Source organism: Notechis scutatus, chromosome 15 (genome assembly GCF_049901735.1).
Source record: "Notechis scutatus isolate UNSWTSFEM ecotype Mainland chromosome 15, rNotScu1.2, whole genome shotgun sequence".
NCBI classification, from domain to species: domain Eukaryota; kingdom Metazoa; phylum Chordata; class Lepidosauria; order Squamata; family Elapidae; genus Notechis; species Notechis scutatus.
Window position 1 is genome coordinate 10,757,378 of NC_142023.1, and position 20,701 is coordinate 10,778,078.

The following is a 20,701-nucleotide window of genomic DNA, read 5'->3' on the forward strand; positions in this document are numbered from 1 at the left end:
GGCAGGAATGCCGAGAGACTCCATCCAGGCTGCTCCTTCTCTGCCGTCCCCTCCTCCTTCCTTGGTCCTCCATCGTTCCCAGCATTGGGCTCCTCTTCTCCAGGGAGTCCTCCCTCCCTTCTCACGAGGTGGCCAAAGCCTTTGAGATCCCTCTTCAGGATCTGGCCTTCTAAAGAGCAGCCAGGGTGGATCTCCTCTGGGACTCACCGGTTGGATGGCCTTGCAGTCCTAGGGACGCACAGGAGTCTTTTGCAAACTGCATCAAACTAGGCGTACCCGATTCCTGCAACCATTCTTGAGTGACGCTATACATCAAGAAGCGCAGCTTCTCAGGTCAAAGTCACCTGGACTTTCCCGCGCTCAGAATATCCCCAATTTTCTCCCTTCGGCTCCCCAGTGAGATGGATGTCTTCTTCTGACATCTGTGAGCCACTTGTAGCCATGGATGTAGGTGTCCTTGATGTGTTCGCCTTGAAACTGCTCACGAAAAGGGGAAGGAATTCCAGTGCGCCCAAAACATGGCGTGAATTGCAAAGTAGAAGCTAACGTGATGGGATAAAAGAAGAGAAAAAGAAAGAGGTAAACAGGTCTTCCGTTTTTGTGCACTGGAAATTATCTGCCTTTGAGGGGTTTTTGTTTTTTTTAGTTTTGTTTTTTCCTACTTGCAAACAAGTTTCTGCTTTTCCCAAACAGACGCATAAAAGGAAACAACAGATTTGGCTGATTGTAACCTAAAAGTTTCTTCTTTCTTGGGCGGAAGGAATCTGCCCATTTTTGCCTGGGGGGAAGGAAAGGATCTGACCTAAGAGACTGGGGAGGGGAGGGGAGGGGTGTCGTGACACGAAGGATATTCTTGGGGTGTCTTTCTACCAGGTAAGGGGGGGGTCTATAGTTTTGCTCTTCACAAAGTCCAAACCCAAAATAAAAGGCTGGGTTTCAGCAAGTCCATTTTTGAGAGGAAACCGCACCTTTCCTGGCTGTTTACCTCACTCGCCTTTCCTAAGCTCCAGCGTCATGTATGGGGAGAATTGAGTCTTTGCAGTGGGGAGGAATTTGGGGGCTGCACTGGTTCTCACAAACACCTGGCATCCTCTGGGAGTTTGCAAGGGGGACCCTTCAACTCCTCTTTCCTATTAGAGTTAGAGCTTTGGAGCACGGGCCTTCCAAGCTTTTCCTTCCTTCCTTCCTCTCTCTCACTCTCTTTCTTTCTTTCTTTCTTTCTCTCTCTCTTTCTCTCTTTCTCTTTCTCTCTTTCCCTCTTTCTTTCTCTCCCTGCTTCCTTCATTCCTTCCTTCCCCATTCTCTTTCTTTCTCTCTTTCTCTCTTTCTTCCTTTCTCCCTTCCATCCTTTTCTTTCTTTCTTTCTTTCTTCCTTTCTCCCTTCCATCCTTTTCTTTCTTTCTTTCTTTCCTTCTTTCTTTCCTTCCCTCTACCTACCTACCTACCTACCTATCCACTTTCTCTCTTCCTCCCTTCCGCCTCCTTCCTTCCTTCCTTCCTCTCTTTCTGTCTCTTTCCTTCCTTCCTTCCTTCCTTCCTTCCTTCCTTCCTTCCTTCCTTCCTTCCTTCCTTCCTTCCTTTCTCTCTCTCTCTCTCTCTCTCTCTCTCTCTTTTCCCTCCTTCTTTCCTTGACCCTTCCTTCCTTCTCCTTCTCTCTCTCTTTCCCTCTTTCTTTCTGTTTCTCCTTCCTTCCTTCCTTCCTTCCTTCCTTCTTTTCCCCTTTTCCTTCCTTTCTCTTCTCTCTTTCTTTCTTCCTTCCTTCCTTCCTTCCTTCCTTCCTTCCTTCCTTCCTTCCTTCCTTCCTTCCTTCCCCTTTTCCTTCCTTTCTCTCTCTCTCTTTCTTTCTTTCTCTTCTTCCTTCCTTCCTTCTTTCTTTTCTTTCTTTCTTTCTTTCTTTCTTTCTTTCTTTTCTTTTTTTTTTCTTTTTCTTTCTTTTTCTTTCTTTTCTTTTCTTTTCTTTTCTTTCTTTTTTCTTTTCTTTCTTTCTTTTCTTTTCTTTTCTTTTCTTTTCTTTTCTTTCTTTCTTTCTTTCTTTCTTTCTTTCTTTCTTTCTTTCTTTCTTGCCTTTCCCCTCCCTTTAAGCATTTCTAGACTGGTCCTTCTCCTTCCTTCCTTCTTTCGGGACGTTGCAAGGAAAGTTGCTAGCCTTGGAGGAGCGAGACCTTGGCAGGGAGGGGCAGGGACGGTGAGACCTCCATGTAGAGAGCCTCCCCCCCTCCCTCCCCGGGGGTGGTAAGCCCCAGCTTCTGTTTCCCTGTCAAAGAAAGATGGCAGGTCGTTGTGAGCCTGTAAACAATGCAGTTATGAAATGGCAGAACCCCGTCGAGCTGAGCATGCTCAGAACCGGCCAGTAGGGGGAGGTGGTTGAGAGAGATGATCTAATTCAGAGCAATTTTGGGGGATGGAAAAGCAAGGCCAGGCGCCTTTCCTCCCCTCCACCCACCATGACAGAGCAGGAACGAAGCCTTGGAGGCCTCTTCTTCGCCTGGGAGATTGGCAAAGGCTTGCAGCCCTTGGGGGAAAGCTGGACTCCTTGAGTTGGTGAAGAGCCCCTGACAGACGTTCCACTTCTTCGTCTTCTTTTTCCCCTCCTTCTCCTCCTCCTCCCCTTCTTCTTTCTCCTCTCTCTTCTGGCTTCCTCGGGCCTTTGGTTCCCTCCTTGTTCTTGAGTTGGGCAAGGGGATAATAGGTTTCCTTCCACCCTGCAGATCTCTCTCTCTCTCTCTCTCTCTCTCCTCTCTATTTCTGGTCTGTCTGTCTGTCTGTCTCTCTCTCTCTCTCTCTGTTGCATTGGTTTCTTCCACTTTCCTTCTGAAGACTTGGCTTTGGACAGGAGGAAGGCCTAGGAGAGAAGGAAGGAAACTGGGGGTTCTGTTCTGATGATTTGGCTCTGATTCTGTGGGGTTTGTGTGTGTGTTTGTCTGCAGGCCTACAGGATGGGACTTTAGTTTCTTAAAAGTAGGTGGTTTTTTTGGAGGGGGGTGGAAGGGAAGCACGTCTGCACACCCTCTCTGGCCAGCCCTTTGGCCTTTGAAGTGGAACCATCTCACCATGTTTTCTTCTTGTTGCTCTTATAGATCTTCTTAGGGGACCAGAAATGCTAAAAAATGGGCTGCTTCCTGCTTTCGAGGGGGGGAACCCCGTGCATTGAAGGATGCTAGTTTACCTAAGCATGTTTACGTTGAAGTAAGTCCCGTTTATTTCACTTTAAGGCTTACTTTGAGGTAAGTATGCTTAGGAGGATGTTTTAAACTCTTGGGTTGCCCCCTTCCCAACGTGGCTGCCCAGAGTGATAAAAAGACTGAAACGTCTAACAATCTTGCAATACATATCTATATCTATCTATCTATCTATCTATCTATCTATCTATCTATCTATCTATCTATCTATCTATCTATCTATCTATCTATCTATCTATCTATTCCTCATCCCATGAAAGACCAGAAGATCAAAGCCAGAGCATGCCGTCCAGTGATGCTGTCGGCTGGCTTGGTGGCTTCCATGTTGCTTGGGTGGCTTTGGCTTTCAAAGATTGGTGGGACTGAGAATTTGCTTGCAAGCGAGCGGAGCGCCCAGGTCCTTTTTGTCCAGAGAACTCCTCATTTCCTCATTTCCAAACCGCAGGGGAGAGTTGAGCATAAAGTCCATTTTTCCCCCCACTTAAAACGGAGCCCCTCTTCCACCCAAACGCACCAGTGTTGGCTTCAAGAAGCGTAGGCTGCCTGCCTTGGGAGCCCTTGTCATCTGTCTCGCGGGTGCAGCTTTGGATACGCTACCTTTCCACAACCCCTCTAGCGACCAAATGTTATTAATCACTCGGCCATAGGCAGGAGAACGGAGACAGACAGCTGCAGGAAAAAGGGGAGGAAATTGAAGAAAAAAAAAACACGAGGCTTTTATTCTGAAACAACCTCGGCTGGGCTGTTGGCTTTTGTTGGATCTGCTGCTTAAGCTGACATCTCTTGGCTTGGGAGGGTTGGGTATAGGGTTTCTCTGCCAATCAGAAGCGGAGAGATTGGGGCATGGAGGTGTCTGAGCTCCAGGAAAGTTTTAAGTCTTGCCTTTAAGTGGGGCGGGGAGGGGGTGTAGGTCCTGCTAGGATCGCTGGGACTGCTAGCACGTTGGGGCTGGGGAAAGAGGTGGGGTGGCCATTGCGGAAAAAATAATCATATTTGCTTCTGATTTGGTTTTCCGTGCATGGGGGGGGGGGGGAAACTCTACGAGTCTTGGGTTGAGCTCTTCATGGTTCTGGTTTGGTGTGCATAACCTTCCATTTTGGGCTGGATCCAGAAAGGAGGGAAAGGTTTCCTTGGGAGCTGAAGCAAGGTGATTGCTCCCTGCGGTGCTTCTGAAATGCTTTAAAAAACCCAAAAAACTTGGCGAAAACAGTTGGTGGATGGGCTGTCTTTTCTCCTTGCGAGACAAAGAGCCAACGGGGTGGGGGCACTTCGACCTCTGGCTGTTGAGTTTTGGGGCTCAGCTGAGAGAGCTAAAGAGGGAAGAAAAACACGGTGTTTGGGTGAAGAGCCATAAGGTGCAAGACGGAAGGAAGCAAAAAAAAAAAAGGCAGGGTGGTGGTGGTGGTGGCTTGTAAAGGTTGAGCTTCAGATGTTGGCCATGCTCCTTAAGAGCCGAAAGAGGCCCAAGAGCCAACCAGAGGAACGCTGGGCTCCCTTTTGTTGAAGGGTTAGGCGGCCATCTGGCGGGGTTCCCTTTAGTCTTGCCTTGAGCCCAGGCTAAGCTTGGCATTCGGAGGGTCTTCCTTGCATTGCAGAAGTGGACAGGAGCAAGAGCTGGTGTATGTGTGTGTGTGTGTGTAATGGAATGCTTGCCCCAAAGCCTCTTTGGGGGGGTTGCTGGGATGTAAGAGAAGAAAGTCTTCAGCCAAGGGTTTTGGAAGGCCCAAGGACAAAGGGAAGTTAGAATATGGACCGGTTAAAACAATCTTCAAAGTGGGGGGTGAGGGGGAGATAAGATAAGGGACACTTCACAAGCTTAAAATCCTACCCGTTCCTCAAGTTCGGTCTTGACTCCAGAGAGAAGGTCGCTTGATTTCAACGAGGTTTGGAAGGTTTTTTGAGGCCTGTCCTGCTGCAGCTCTCTTCTCTGAATTCCTATTCTAGCTAATGGAACTTATGTGCACCAAGACAAAATTCCTTGTGTGTCCAATCACACTTGGCCAATAAAGAATTCTATTGTGTTCTATTTAAAAACCGTATCGCCCCTGAGACAAAATGGGATCACTTTTGATGATGTGGCTGGCCAGGCTTTAAAAAACTAAACTAAACTAAACTAAACTAAAAAAACATTTGTTCTTTGTATATTCTCAAAACATATTCTGGGAATGCTGGTGTTGAGTGGTGCTGGAAGCCATGAGTTTAACTCTGATTTTTAGAGGACATAATCTTCCTTTATAATGGTCATGCTTTATTCAGGGTTGGATATTTTTACTCCCACGTCCTCATCTAAATATTGTCTGGGTTTCTTAAGAATGGATTTGCAAACACATTTATGTTGCTGCGTACAATCCATCCTATGAGATATGACTTATATGCTGCAGATTGATCTAAAAAAAAAATGTGCTAAGTAGCAGCTCCAGATTTTAGTATTCCTAGGACTTCTGAATCATCCTTGTTCCTATGACAGTCCCATAATTATTTCCACCTTTAAAAAAAACAAATAAACCCAGAGAATTTCAACTCAATATTCCAAGAATAGAGTATAATTATTTGTAGCTGGGGTTGAACTGTGGGATGATCTCTGAACTTGGCTCTTTGCTTGCAGACGTTTCATGAACATCTTGACATGTCTACAAGAAAACAACCAAGCCCCAAAAATCACCAAGGACCACTCAGAACCCAAATAAGCAAGACAACCCAACACAGCCGATTGTTTGTGAGATGCTGTAGAGATCAGGGTTGATTTTTTTGAGTCATCTTTCAACCACCTGTGGATTTAACCAACTTGCCTTTACTAAAATCACCATACCGTGGAGTAAAATGGACCAATGACTTGGTTTAAATCATAAAGTGGACATTGACCTGGGGTGGGGTGGGGGGTGTTGAATTCCCAGAAGGAAGAAGGTGAGTTCAGAGAAAGAAGGTAACACCCAGAGTTACCTTGAGGGAAGATGGGTGGCCTGTAAATTTTACAAATCAATTAATCTTTGAAGTCTAGACAGTCCACTTCCTTTCTTTGTGAATTGTAGAGATTAAAGTGCTTCTTGTTCAGCAGTGTGTGTTGCCTCTTCATAAAGCCAAACACTGCTTATTTGTTTATTTATATTCCCTGTTTCTTAACCCTTTTCTTCCCTTCTCCCCTTTAGCAAGCTCCGATGAGTAAGGGAGAGACCAAACGAGAGAACTGTATGAAGACAGAGCTGTTGAAAGACATCACCAACAATAAAGAAGAAGGTGAGTCCATCGTTTAAATCCAGACTGTCCTCTTCCTTTCTTGCATATGGAGAGCAATGACTGGACTGTCGTCACAGAGCCTCTTATTCTCTTATCTCCAGTTAAAATGTTATCAGGGTAAGCATAATCAAAGTCCTTTCTTAAGATTACAACAGCCGAGGTGTGTTCTCTTGCAGATCTCTAGAACTTACCGTTGGGTATAAATGCCAGCATTCTCCTTGGTCTTCTTCTGATTTGGATCCAGGCCTAGACAAAATCCAGCAAAATCTTCTGGCTCTAGATCTGAGAGCATTAACGCTCAGAAGTTGTAGGTGCTCCAACAGTGGAAGTTTTAAAGAGGAATTTGGACAGTTGTCTGAAATATTATAGGTTTCCGGCTAGAGCAGGGACCTCCAAGGGCCCTTCCAACTCTTGATTATTCTGTATTCAGTCTTTCCTGTCCATCACATAGAACTACACGAGAATATAATTCTTTTAGGGGTAAATTCTCCAATCCCATTTGTGGTGTTAAAAACATAACCCATTTAATAGCCTGATTCATGGGCTGCTATGTTTCTCTGTAGATTTTTGCTACAGGTTGTAGATGCAGGAACCCCAAAGAGATTTTGTCTTTCAAAGCATGGACTTTGGGACTTAGGTGTGAATCAGACCAGGATAACACCGTCAAACAATACAGCTTAGAGCTGTATGTAAAGCTGAGTTGACTTTCATCAATGAAACAGTACTCTGTACTATTATAGTGTCAACTATTTGCATTAATAATACCAGCTGGCATTATGAATCCTTGCCCTTACAATGAGGTGCTGTAGGAGAAGAGCAAGCAGAGCTTGGGAGAGTGGAATTAAGCATGTTATCAGCTTAGAATTGTTGCATTCCCACAAGTGCTCAAGAGTCCATTTCATGGACTCTTATCTGGAGCCAATTCAGTGTTGAACTTGACCAGATTCTTGGGTATAGGCTTGAATAAATCTATGCTGCAACTTAACTGGGGGTCCTGATTTTTTGAGCCTACATCTGCAATTCTTTCCTCTTGGCTTCCCCTCATTTTCTCATTTTCCTCTCTCTCTCTCTCTAGGATTTAATGCTATGGCCGCCGGCGATGGCGCCATAGACAAGCAAGTTGGGGAACTCAAGATGGCTCCCGATGGTGAGACCAATGGCTCCTTGGAGTGCAACGAATTCAAGAGCCACCCCAGCGTAGCCAAGAACACTCAGGACAATGCAAAATTGAGCCAAGGGGACTCGGTGGCCAAGCTGAGCCGGATAGCAGAAAACGGATTTTCTGAACGAGACGGGGATGCCGGGAAGCCAAACCACCTCAAGGCCAACGACTTCACCCAGACCACGGTGACGGGCAGCAATGGGTACATTTTGCCCAAGCAGGCGGCTCAGGACCTGCCCGTCAGGACTTCGAACAGTGGCTTTGCTGCCCTGCCAGGACACGCCGCAAAGACCCTTCCCGCCGGAGGGAGCAAGGGGAGAACTTTGGGCCCCTTTATGCAAGCGCAGGGCTCTCTCCCGGCCAAGTTTGGAGACGGGGGCGGCAAGGACCCGGAAGCTAAAAAAACAGGCGGGATCAAGGTGCACCGAGCCCGGAAGACCATGCCCAAGTCTCCATCTCACCTGGTAATGTATATAGCCGTAGCGGCAGCCCTTCTCGTTGCTTCACAGCCCTCTCTGACAGAGTCAGCCAATTGCCCCCAACAATCTGGGTCTTCATTTGACCCTCTTCGGAAGGATGAGTTAACCTTGAGCCGGTAAGGATCGAACTGCTGGCAGTTGGCACAGCCAGCCGGCAGTCCTGCATTCTAACCACTGCACCACCACGGAAGGAAGGGAGGAAGCAATGCAATAGCCCTTCGGTTTACATGCCGATTTATATATGAAGTTCCACTCTTTGCCCCTATTTGGGATCTGCTTCTATCCTAACCCAATATTCTTTCACCGAACGGATTTCCCCCCCTCCTCCTGCGTCCTTTTAAGTGAGGTTTCCCACTCTTTAATTCCTCCCCCCCCTCAAAATATAACAATCCCCCTTCCTGTTTTCCAGCATACCAACAAAGACCCCAAAGAAACACGGACGCCTAAGGAAGACGGCAGCAAAGCCGTTCTGGAATTCGGAAAGCCCGCCTCACTGTCCTCCATCCCCGGCCTTCACTCATCTCTACCTCAGAATCAGAGCTACGTGGGCGCCTCAAAATCACAGACAGGTAAAAGGAGGAAGGCTCAAGGGTTTTAGAGAGCTCAGCTTGAAGCGGAGTGGTCTGAGAAGAGAAGAGGCTGGTGATCTGGGGTTCTTCCAGATCCTTATCCTCCCACATTTCCAAGTTCTGTCAAGTGTCTGAAGGAAGTGGCTCCCAGATTCTATCAGATCCAGTCAGAGAGCAGTTGGTATTAGATCTTTGGCACTTTCCCTCTGTGTATGTGTGTGTGTGAGAGAGAGAGAGACAGAGAGGAAAGAGAGAGAGAGGAAAGAGAGATGAGAGAGAAGAGAGAGAGAGACGAGAAAGAGAGGAAAGACAGAAGAGAGAAAGAGAGGAGAAAGAGACAGAAAAGAGGAAGAGAGAGAAGGAGAGAGAGAGAAAGAAAAAGAGAGAAAGGAAGAAAAGAAGCTGCGTGGGGAGCCTGTTGTTGCTCTGGGCAGTGTGTCTCCTGCCTTCTCCCTGCTCCTCCTCCCTGACGGTCCTTTCTCCGTCTCCTCCTCTGCAGCTACTTCAGTATCTCGGAAGAAGAAACGAAGGATGGGAACGTATAGCCTGGTTCCCAAGAAGAAGACCAAAGTTTTAAAGCAGAGGACGGTGATTGAGATGTTCAAAAGCATCGCTCATTCTCCAGGCGGCAAGGTGAGAAGCGGGAAGAAGGTGATCAGATGCATGAATGTGTGCCGTGACGTGGGATCTGCCGATCCAATAAAGCTCAGAAAAATGACCGAGGGATTTGTCTGTCTTCCCCTGCCGCCCCTTTTTTCCTGATTTGTGGAGAGAGAGAGAGAGAGAGAGCCCTGGCTTGGTTCACGAAGGCCCCCTGACCCTCATGGGCTGGGCCTGCAGAACACCCAGAGCCTGAGCCAGCAAGCCGTCTTGCGATGGCTCAGCCTGAGAAGAGGCGTCCTGTGCCTGGAAAGACCCCGCCTGAGTTCCTGGCATTCTCAGGTCCCCCTGGGAAACGGCCACCTCTTGGAGCCTGTCGAGAGCCATGGCTAATCCCTGGAGACACCTTGGAACTAGAGGGACTGCTTAGTGAACGGAATAACAAGAGTTGGAAGGGACCTTGGAGGTCATCCAGTCCAGCCCCTACCCCCTACACCCATGATGGTGAGCCTATGGCACGACATCCGTTGCCAGGGGCTCTTCTGGTTTCTGGCGCGCACGTCTTCTTTGCGGTCTCCGGAGCCCCGGACAGGCCATTTTTCAGGCTGTTTTCCAGGCTGGTTTTGGGGCCCAAAATGGCCTGAAAATGGGCCAGAAAACAGCCTGAAAACAGGCATGAGCACCGTTGCCAGCTGGTCTTTGGGTTTCCAGTGCTCAGGATCGTGCATATATGCACACCCCGCGTTCCAGTTTGAGCCCTTGGAGCCGAAAAGGTCTGCCATCACTGCCCTACAGCATTTCTGACCGAGGGAAGTCCAGCCTTTTCTCGGAAGCCTCCAGGGATGATGAAGCTCCCACCACTTCCGAAGGCCCCTTTGGTTGATTGTCCTCCCTGTCAGAAAGTTTCTCCTTTTTTCCAGGTTGAATCTCTCTCCTTGTTCAGCTTCTGTCCATTGTTCCTTGTCTGGCCTTTGGGGGCCTTGGAGAATAGCTCGGCCCCCTTCATCTTCCCTGGGGCAGCCCCTCAAATATTGGAAGGCGGCTAATTTATAACCCTAATGTCACTTTCTCCGTTCCACAAAAGTGTCCCAAATAAAGGGCCATGGGAATGTCCGGGAGCTCTGGACTCACCATTGACTCTTGTGTGTGGGAATCTCCAGGCTGAGAAGGACGAGGGCCGCCCCCACATGAACGGGGAACGATTGGAGGTTGATTCCGAAGAAGACGACTCCGATGAACTGGAGGAAGAAGATGAACGCGGAGCTGACCAGGTCGCCACGTTTCCCATGGAGGAGAACAGAACCGCTAACGAAAGAGACTCGGCGGACCTTAGCAATACCAGAAAGGTGATCTCTATTGGTCCTCTGGAGAATGTGGCCCCTTGCGTGGGGGGATGTGGCTGTGGGTGCCCTCCAAGGTTTAGTTTGTGGCACACCTTCTCGAAACCAGCATCCCCAGTCCAGCTGAGGCATTATGAGAATGCAGACAGGTGCTGGCCCTTTGGCCTTTCAACTTTCCTAATTTAGGGAGATACCAGGTTCCACCTCTTCACGTAGTAATAGCCCCAAAAGTGCAGTCCCCCCCCCCCCCAAAAAAAAAAGCATCTGGACTTCCTTGTGTTTTTTTTTCCTTCTTGAAAGCATTGCGCTTCTCATCAAGAAGCTTCTTCGGTTCTGTTCTGACCTAGGCTTCCCAAAAGCATGAAGCCGACTCCTCGTACTGACAAAACCCCTTTTATTTAGGTTACAGCGAATTCCTCTCCAGCAAAGTCCTGGCAAACAGTCTGTCAAGAGATTTTACAACTCCAGACCTTTATCAGACTGGGAGAGCTGCCAGGCCGATATCTTCCAAACGCCACTCTGTAGCAGCAATTACTTGGCAAGAAGTCAGGAACAGATCTTCACCCTAATGAATTGAACTAATTGTCTCCTGCAAAGCCCACTCCCCTTTCACTCCCCTTTATTCCCTCTGGGAGGGGCCATTCACCGTCCACCTGTGCCTTTACTTCCGAGTCGACCCTTGTTCCTTAGTTGTTCCCTTCTCCTGGCAACTCTGCGCATGGGCATATTGGGAACAGGCTCCAGCTGTTCTTCTGCCTCACTGATCTCCAACTCCAAAGGCAGCTGATAACTGTCGGGCGGCCCTGGCCCCGTCTCTGCCTCCAATGCAGAGCCCTCGTCAGAGCCTTCCCCAGACTCCAGGACTGGCCCAGGTTCCTCCCCAACCTCCTCACTGTCCAAGTCTGCCACCAGCTCCGCTGGCTCTGGTGGGCCACAACAGGTTCAGAATTGAAGAAGCTTCTTGGATGAGAAAAGAAATGTTTTCAAGAATAAAACCCAAGGAAAGTCCGATTGGCTTTTTGGCAAAGCTCCTTCTGGGAAACCATGACTGGATGATGGAGAATCTCCATAGACATACAGGCCAAGATAGTGGACTCAACAGCCTACAGATCTGAAAATGTAATAAAAAAAATATTAGAATGTGCGGAAATGGATAGATTAACACTTAAAATTAAGGAGAACTCAATACTTTTTAACACAGTATTTGTTCTATCGATGGCTAACTAGCAGAAGTTAGAAATGTAAAAGCATAAGAGATTGATTAATTACACGAGGAAGGTTTGCTCCATCCTTTCACCAGCAGTTGCCTTCTCTGTTCTCACGTGAACTCCTCTTTGTCCGTCGCAGATGGTGGACGGAGAGTCGGAGGAGGAACAAGATTCTGCGGACTCTGTTGAAGAAGAGGAAGATGGCGATGAATCGGACTTGGTGAGTGTTCCCTTTCGCGCGCCGTGCTCCCAGAAGGAGCCCAACCCCCTCCAGGCCCAGCAAAGGAATCCAGATGCCGATGAAAGACCCCCGTCTGGTTTGTCTTGTCTCCCTCCCTCGCCGGTCCAGTTTGCAACCACATTGCGGTTGGTTTTCTTGTTCTTTGTTTTGCTCTTTTGTTGGTTTCAAGGGGAACGGTGGACTTCCATTAAAGCCTGTTGCTTTCTCGTCAGGCCTCAGCGGAGGTCTGCTCTTGGTTGCCAGGTGCCAAGGCCAAGGTGCGGTCCAGACAGGCATGGCCAGAGCTGGAAGAAGCAGGACAGAAGCAGGCCCATAGCCCAGACAAACCCTGCCCAGGGCCGAGTTCTGCAGGAGGCAAGGCAAGAGACGGCGCAAGGCTGTTGCTGCTTCTGCTTCTTCTTCTGCTGCTGTTGCTGCTGCTGCTGCTGCTTCGTCATCGAGAGCCATGGCTCAGGCTTGGGGGCTCCCTTTCCACCCACTAAGCAGTTAGCCTGGTGTGTTGGGCTACGCCTCGCATCATTCCCCTGCCAGAAGGGCTGACCAGGCGAGGTGGAGGAGGTTGTAGGCTACTGCAGGGCTTTCCAAGCTTGGCGGCTTTAAGACTTGTGGACTTCCAGCTAACTCCCTGAAATCCTCAGCCCGCATGGCTGACTGGGGGAACTCTGGGAGTTGGAGCCCACAAGCCTTAAAAGTGTCCAAGGTTGGAGAGCCCTCGTTTATGCAGCCAGATTTGTGGACTTCAACTCCCAGAGTTCCTCAGCCCGCATGGCTGACTGGGGGAACTCTGGGAGTTGCAGCCCACAAGCCTGAAAAGTCACCAGAGTTGGAGATCCCTGGGCTGTTGTACTTGAAGGATCCCAGATTAGGCAAAGTGCTGGCTTGCGCATTGATTCTACGCTTCTCGCAGCCTTTAATTCGTGGCAAGTGGGTCGGTAGGAGAGCTGGATCATCCGTGGTGCCGTGCTGCGCTCTCTCCGCCCTTTCCCTCCAGTGACCCAAGTCCTCCTTCCTGGGGGGCTTTCCGTCGCCTCCTCTTCTGTCATTCTACAAACTCTGGCTTGGATTTCAGATCCTGCTTTCGTCTCCTTTTGTTTTCCCTTGGGCCCGTCCTCCTCCTCCTCCTCCACCCAAGCGGAGCAGGAGTTGGCCTCAAATTCTAAAGGACCACATGGCAGTCCCCCGATTAACTTACCTTGTGTAATCCGAGTTGCAGAAATCTTTCAAAGTTCGGGCTCTGTTGGGGGGGCTGAGGTTGGGGCTTCTTTTAGACCTGTCTGCAAATGCGCTGATTTGGCCTGTCTGTAAAATCCAGTTGTTATGATTTGTATCGTATGCCTATAAGACAAAAAGTGTAGAAAGAAAACCTTTGGGGGCAAAAATCAATGATTCAAAACGAAGGGGCCGAGAAGTAATCATCCTAATCGGCGTAAGAGATTTAATGTTCAGTTATTGAACTGCCTTCTCTTCAAGGATTATTAATTGGCTGGTTGTTGTTGTTTCTCCCCCCCACCCCTTTTAAATTAAACATTCATGACTGTCTTAAACCTTCACCTATTAGGAGGTAGCCAAAACAATTCATGGAGCATAACAGCAAAATTAGTGTTGCAATGGCTTGATAAATAAAAACAACCCAACTTTCTAGGAGATGCACGCAAACTGAACTCTTTGTACTCTTGTTTTCTAACCGAATTAATAGTTATGTTACCAAGGTTACTCTTCTCTGCCTGGCTTACAAAATAACTCAGGTTTGATCGCAAGAAAGCTTCCCATCAGGTTAGGACTGACAAGCTGTGATGGGAGGCATCTCTCTGAGTCCATGACCATGAATTACAGTTCAGCTGTGGTTTACAGCGCTCCCAATGGTGTCCTGGGTGCGGTGTAACTACAGACTATGGCTTAATCAGTGAGTATTTATTTATATATAGACACTCACCGATTAAGTGTGAGATATAAACACTCGCTGATCTCTTCTCCTCACACAGTTTAGTGGATTTATATATGTCTTTTGGAAAAAGCATCTTAGGAGGGAGGGTGAGATCTCCCTCCCTCTCTCTCTCCCTCCCTCCCTCCCTCCCTCTCGTTGAGTGCATTGTGGTTCATCTCCTGCTTGCTTCTGGCCATGAACATATCCTAACTTGGTTGTTTTCTTGCAGGCGTTTGATTGCCCAAGCTAGATAACGTCATGAGTGAAATCTCTCCAAGAAAACAGCCAAGCTCAGAGCGTGCCAAGGACCCTTCACCTCAACCCTGAGCTACAGATAGACTCCTTTCTTGGCATATCTTAATCTCAGGGAGGCGGTATATCTGTGCATTGTCCCCTCATATGAGGGCCTTGGTGCAGCACAGATGGAGCAATGGTGTATTATCTCAGTTGCTTCTCCCAAGCGTCTTCCCACGCCAAGGGCAGAAGATAATAAGTCTTGGGCTTTCCCCACTCTCATCAGAATCAGAAGCTGGAAGAAACCTTGGAGGTCTTCTAGTCCAGCCCCCTGCTCCAACAGACAAGCGACCGTCCAGTCTCTTCTTAAAGTCCTCCAATGATGGAGCACCCAGAACTTCCGAAGGCAACTTCTGTTCCCCTGATTAATTGTCCTCCCTGTTAGGAAGTTTCTCCTCAGTTCTAGGTTGCTTCTCTCCTTGGTCAGTTTCCATCCGTTGCTTCTTGTCCTGCCTTCTGAAGGGGCTTTGGAGAATAAGCCGACCCTCCTCTTCTTTGGAAGTCTGCTGTCATCTCACCCGCTAGCCCTTCTTTTCTCCAGATTGGCCAAAACCAAATCCTGCAACCATCCTTCATATATTTTAGTCTCCAGGCCTTTAATCATCTTAGTTGCTCTTCTCTGCACTTTTTCCAAAATCTCAACCTCTTTTCATCATCATTTCATGCAACGGAACACAATCCATCTATTAGCATATCCTAGCAAACTTGCTATTGTGGTTTATCCCGGAGTCTATATAACATGACAAACGTAGCTTTTTGAAACCGTGGTTTGAAATCTAGCATCCATACATTCCTATCTGGGGTTTTTTGACTTTGAGTCTGGTTATAGAAGGTTGTAATTTGGAGCGACGTCCTTAATTGAAGGCCTTCTCAAGTTCCAAACATTGCATTGGTTTTTTTGGTGGCGGTGGTGGGGGTCTATGACTCGATACTGGGCCACTGTGACATGTAATGCCCAGAACAACGAACTGTGGTTTCAGGTAAGTTTTACTAACCCAGGATCCTATTCAATGATGGTTTCTCATTTCGGACATAATAGCAGAATGATGGTTAATGTAAATCAGGTTTGGTTCTCCAAAGGGGCCAAAAGATGAACGTGTGAATCCATCCCTTGTGCCAAGGGTCTTCCAACTCGGCAAGTTTAAGACGTGTGGACTTCAACTCCCAGAATTCCTGAGCTAACATGACCTCAGGAACAGTTCTGGGAGTTGAAGTCCACACGTCTTAAAGCTGTCGAGTTTGAAGGCCCCTGACCTGTGGCTTTTATGGTGACCAAACCAAGATTGTTGGCTCCAAGCCAGCCTGCGATATGCTTTAACCTCTTACCCGGGTTCCTTTTTTGTCATTTCTGGTTTGTTTAGACTTACTTCTCTCCCTGCTTCCTATCACCTCCCTTTCCCTCTTCCCAAGAGCTGTTTTTTATTCCTTGTTATCGATCTGCTGCTAAGGGCTGTTGGAAGGCTTTGTCGTTCTTCGTCAAGGTGGATTTCTTTTATAATTCATTTTTTAGATAAATAAAAGGCAGGGACAAAATAGTTTATCAAACCCAACGCTTGTTAGCTGAGGCCTCAATTACCCTCCTAGGCCACAACGATAGTCTTCGGCTTCCTTGGGAGCAGAACGGGCTAAGCCAGGTGCTCGATGCGCTCAGGCAGCCCTGGGATGCTCCAGCCGTTGCAACTAGGGACGGGGGGGGCGGGGGGGGGGACCATGGGACTGCTAAGGGGGCTGTGGCGACTCTGAAGGGTCGCTAAGACATAGTTGTAATTCAAGGACGGCCTGTGGGCTTCTGTGACAGCGGGGGCTGCGCTGGGAAAAGAGGGAAAGACACAGGAAGAGAAAACGCCCACTAAGGGAAGAGAGCCAGGGTTGCTTAAGTGGGTGGTTTTTAACAAATGGATTAACTTTAGCAATTGGGTAGGCCGAATCTTTCTTTCTTTCTTTCTTTCTTTCTTTCTTTCTTTCTTTCTTTCTTTCTTTCTTTCTTTCTTTCTTTCTTTCTTTCTTTCTTTCTTTCTTTCTTTCTTTCTTTCTTTCTTTCTTTCTTTCTTTCTTTCTTTCTTTCTTTCTTTCTCTTCTTTCCTTCCTTCCTTCCTTCCTTCCTTCCTTCCTTCCTTCTTTCTTTTTTCTTTCTTTCTTTCTTTCTTTCTTTCTTTCTTTCTTTCTTTCTTTCTTTCTTTCTTTCTTTCTTTCTTTCTTTCTTTCTTTCTTTCTTTCTTTCCCTCTACCTACCTACCTACCTACCTATCCACTTTCTCTCTTCCTCCCTTCCGCCTCCTTCCTTCCTTCCTTCCTCTCTTTCTGTCTCTTTCTTCCTTCCTTCCTTCCTTCCTTCCTTCCTTCCTTCCTTCCTTCCTTCCTTCCTTCCTTCCTTCCTTCCTTCCTTCCTTCCTTTCTCTCTCTCTCTCTCTCTTTTTCCCTCCTTCTTTCCTTGACCCTTCCTTCCTTCTCCTTCTCTCTCTCTTTCCCTCTTTCTTTCTGTTTCTCCTTCCTTCCTTCCTTCCTTCCTTCCTTCCTTCCTTCCTTCCTTCCTTCCTTCCTTCCTTCCTTCCTTCCTTCCTTCCTTCCTTCCTTCCTTCCTTCCTTCCTTCCTTCCTTCCTTCCTTCCTTCCTTCCTTCCTTTTTGTTTTCTGTCCTACTCTGCTTGTGGGGAAAGCTGGACAGCCACCCGTTGAAAGAAAACGGGGCCATTATTATCTCCCCACCCCCCCGCACTTTCCTCCTGCAGCGTACCAGGCCTGACTCCTTGGCCTCCGCCGTCTATTACGTGATCTTTTCCGAGAGCAGCTTTGTTGCTAAATGCCACTCAACTGTGCTCCTCTGGTCCTCGCCACTTTCAAGAAAAGGGGGCATGGGGTGTGGGGGGGCGGGGTTGAAACCGGGACCACCGTAACCATGGCAGGCCAGGCCTCCCTTCTCCTAAAGCAGACGGTTCTGGTGGTTTTTGCAGAGCTCCGAATCCAGCCTCAAGAAGAAAATGATGAAGCGGAAAGGGAAAACGGAGAGCCCCTGGTTGAAACCCACCCGCAAACGGAGGCGGAGAAATAAAAAGAAAAAAACCAACTTAATAGGTAACAGAGTTGGACTGCTGCTATTGTTGTTGTTATCCTCCTCCTCATCATCATCATCACTACTACCACTACTAAAGTGCTTCTTTACCCCAAGGAAAGAGGGTGGATGATGAAGGCCTCCAGGAGGATAGGTGTGGAGATGCTGGTTGGCAGAACGTCTGGAGCATACCAATCTCCTCCAATCTTGGCTTGTAGCGAGATAGCTTCTCTTCTGCGAGTCAGAGATTGGCCCATTTTGGTCGCTTGGTCTATGGGATCTGTGGGCGTGGCTTGGTGGGCGTGGCAGGGGAAGAAGGATATACTGCAAAATCCCCATACCTTCCCCACCCCACTAACCTGCTTTCCAGCTCCGTTCTCCTGTGCAGGGCAACCAAAGGAGAACCAGCCGATCAGCAGAGACTCAATGGGAGGTGGAGAAGAGATGGGGTTGGCGGGGCCAGTCAGAGGTGGGATTGGCTGGTTCTCCAAACGACCCAAAATTTCTGTTACCGGTTCTCCAGAACTGGTCCGAACCGGCTGAATCCCACCTCTGAGCTGCGCCCGTCGATATTTCTGTAGCTGTGTTGATGGGAGAAGCGACCAGTTGGGTTGGGTTGGGTTGGGTTGTCCTCAATCTTGGAAGTTCTCGTTCCGAGATGAGATGCTGGTGCTTTTGCTCATTCTTCCTCCAGGAGAAACTTGTGGTCTCTGAGACGATTCTGGACTACGGCTCCCGGCTCCCGCTAGAGGCTTTCTTGCTCTCTAAACTCTGGTTCCTGACCCCTTGCCGTTTGTTCAGCCTCTCTTGCCCTCCCTGGTTGCTAAAGTATACTTTTATTTTTTGGAAGAGTGATAATTGTGCCCTTGGTTTCACCGAAATCGTGGGGATTTTCGGCCCAGTGGCAGCAGGATGGGGCAGAAAGAAGGGCCCAATGACAGGGGCATGGAAACCACTCGGCTGGCCCTTGGGTGCCCTTTGCTTGTTCCCCATGGGGCAGGGGAGGTGAAGGGCCCTGTGTCTGTGTGTGTGTGTGTTGGAATCTGCGTGTGAGGGAGATGGGAGTGCAAGTGGAGAAGAAGCCTGAACTGGTTTCCCACACGTTGGTTTTGATTAGTAGGCTCTGCCTTGCTGAAGAGGGAGGCTAGGATTGGCCTGCCGCAGAGTCCCTGGTGCCTTCGGCTCCAGGAAGGATTGGCTAGTCTGGTCTGGCTTGGGCTGTCCCAGGCTTTTGGCATCTGAGTAGGGTGAGCCAAGAGGAAACCAGCTCCCTCCCTCCCTCTTCCTTTTCCTCTTTCTCTTCCTCTTCCCTCCCATCCATCCTTCTCTTCCTTCCTTCCTCTTCTTTCTTTTTTTCTTTCTCTTCCCTCCCTCCTTCCCTCCCATCCTTCCTTCCTCTTCCCCCCCCCACCCTTTCTTCTTTTCCCTCCCTCCCTTCCTCTTCCTCTCTCTTTCTCTTTCTTTCTCTCTTCCCTCCCTCCTTTCCATCCTTCTTTCCCTTCCTTCCTTCCTTTCTCTTTCTTTTCCTTCCTCTTCCTCTTCCCCTCCCTTCCCTCCTTTCTTCTTTCTCTTTCTCTTCCTTCTCATTTCCTTCCTTCCTTCCTCGGAAGGGAAGCTACCCCCCCTTGAAGCTTAACCTTCCTGGTCACTAAGAACTTTCCCACCGTGCAACAGGAGAAGATCCACGCGAAGTAGGAGGTCGGCCCCAGAGATCAGTGGGCCCAGGGGTTGCCTCTTGATTGTTCCCTGCTCCGCATCTGCATTTACCGATCCTTCGGCGGGCGTAGCCTGCCCACTGCCTGTGAAAGCGATGAATGTGGCCTTTCACGAGAGCGAGGCACATGCATGCTTCTTCCCTGGCATTCTCAACCGACGTGCCTTTCCAACCCAGGTCCTGACTCTTACAAGCCCCCTTCGGGGAGCGAGGAAGGAGCTGGGCAGGAGAGCAGCATGGAGTACCTGGAGGTGCCTCTGCATTCCTTGGATCTGCGGGTGAAGGAGGCGCTGTCTTCGCCATCAGAAGGTGAGTTGTCTAAATATGGCCATGTACCATTTTGGATCTTTGTTTTCTTGGAATTCATTTCTCTTTATTAAGACGATGCCCCCTGGTGGCCGCTTAGCAGGAGAAGGAGAGCAGACTGGCGGCCCTTGTAAAGAGAGATGGGGTGTGTGTGTGTGTGTGTGTCACACAATGGATCCAGCAGTTGGGGCGAGGAGTAAGATTCCCTCGGCCTCGGGAGAAAAGAGGGAGGTGGGGCGGCAGATGATCTGTTGGGAAGGACCCTCAAGGCATTTAATGGTTGCCTGCCTCCAGAAGTTGAGGGAGCTCCATCACTGGAGGCTCTTGGAAGGAAGGAAGGACAGAAAGGGGGCAGCCCCCTGTCTGAAATGCTATGGGGTCTCCCTGCTTGAGCAGGAGGTTGGACTAGAAGACCTCCGAGGCCCCTCCCAGCTCTGTGGGGGTTCTGATTGACTAGGGTGGGCCTGGATGCTGCAGAGCCACTCAGTTCCAGCTCTGGGTTCCTTCTGTCTTGGCTTCCCTGCTGTCCAGGAATGGGCCGCCTTGCCCAACAGAGCTCAGGTCCCACGAACTTCCGCAAGCTTCTTCCTGGGAGGCCTGTTTGCTTTATCCGAGGGAGCAGATCCACAGTGTTGCTCAACCCGGGGAACCTCGTCTGGCTGGTCCAACAGAGACTTTATTTCCCAAGGCGCCGTAGCTTCTGACCTTGCCCTGTCCTGCTGGCAGGAGGCCCTCCAGAGGCCCCCGGGGCCTTAGTCCCTTCGCTCCCTTCCCGCTTGTTGGAGCTTTGGCCAGGCAGAGTTTGAGAAGCTGCCACCCACCCACCCACCTTGGGGATCTAGCTCAAGAAACAGTCGACGGGTTCCACCCTTCTGAGCAGCCCCCGGGGTTTCTGAACAGCCAAACACCCAGCCTGGCTCCGATACCTGGGCTGAAATCCAAAGGTGGCCTCCTTCTGTCCCCTCTGGAAGGCTGCAGATGTGTGGCTCCAATACAGGCCTGGATGGGGGTGGGGGAAAGGTTTGGCTTCGGAGAGGACGGGCGCTTGACTGGGCCATGGGGTGGGTCTTGGATTTTCACTTGGGGAAGGGAAAAGCCGGAAGTTTCAGGTTCCAAGTTTCCCCAGATGTGCCTTCTTTAATAAATTCTCACTTGGATGGGCTTTGTCTCTGAGTGCTGAATGGAAATGGGAAGTTTCTTTGGAACGCTGACAGGTGGCGAACAATTCTAATCTCCGAACTGCTGGAGGACGGCCAGGCTAAATCAGAACCTCCGAATGTGGAGCCAATGGGCCCTTCTTCCTTTAAAGGATCTGCAGGTGCCACCCAAGGGCCCTTCCTTTTTCCTCTGCAGCTGTTCTTCTGACAGGCACACTTGGCTAGGAAGGCAGCGTGGATGTCCCA

General features: G+C 49.1%; 1 protein-coding gene across 1 annotated transcript in view; it reads left to right on the plus strand.

The window, feature by feature from the left end:
- EHMT1 (euchromatic histone lysine methyltransferase 1) overlaps positions 1–20,701 on the plus strand; it is a 67,804-nt gene that overhangs the window by 23,525 nt on the left and 23,578 nt on the right. Inside the window, 9 exon segments of the mRNA XM_087944297.1 lie at positions 6,326–6,413; positions 7,489–8,039; positions 8,464–8,623; positions 9,123–9,256; positions 10,384–10,569; positions 11,911–11,991; positions 12,225–12,371; positions 17,181–17,301; positions 19,170–19,301. Coding sequence (XP_087800423.1) covers positions 6,326–6,413; positions 7,489–8,039; positions 8,464–8,623; positions 9,123–9,256; positions 10,384–10,569; positions 11,911–11,991; positions 12,225–12,371; positions 17,181–17,301; positions 19,170–19,301 — 1,600 coding nt within the window.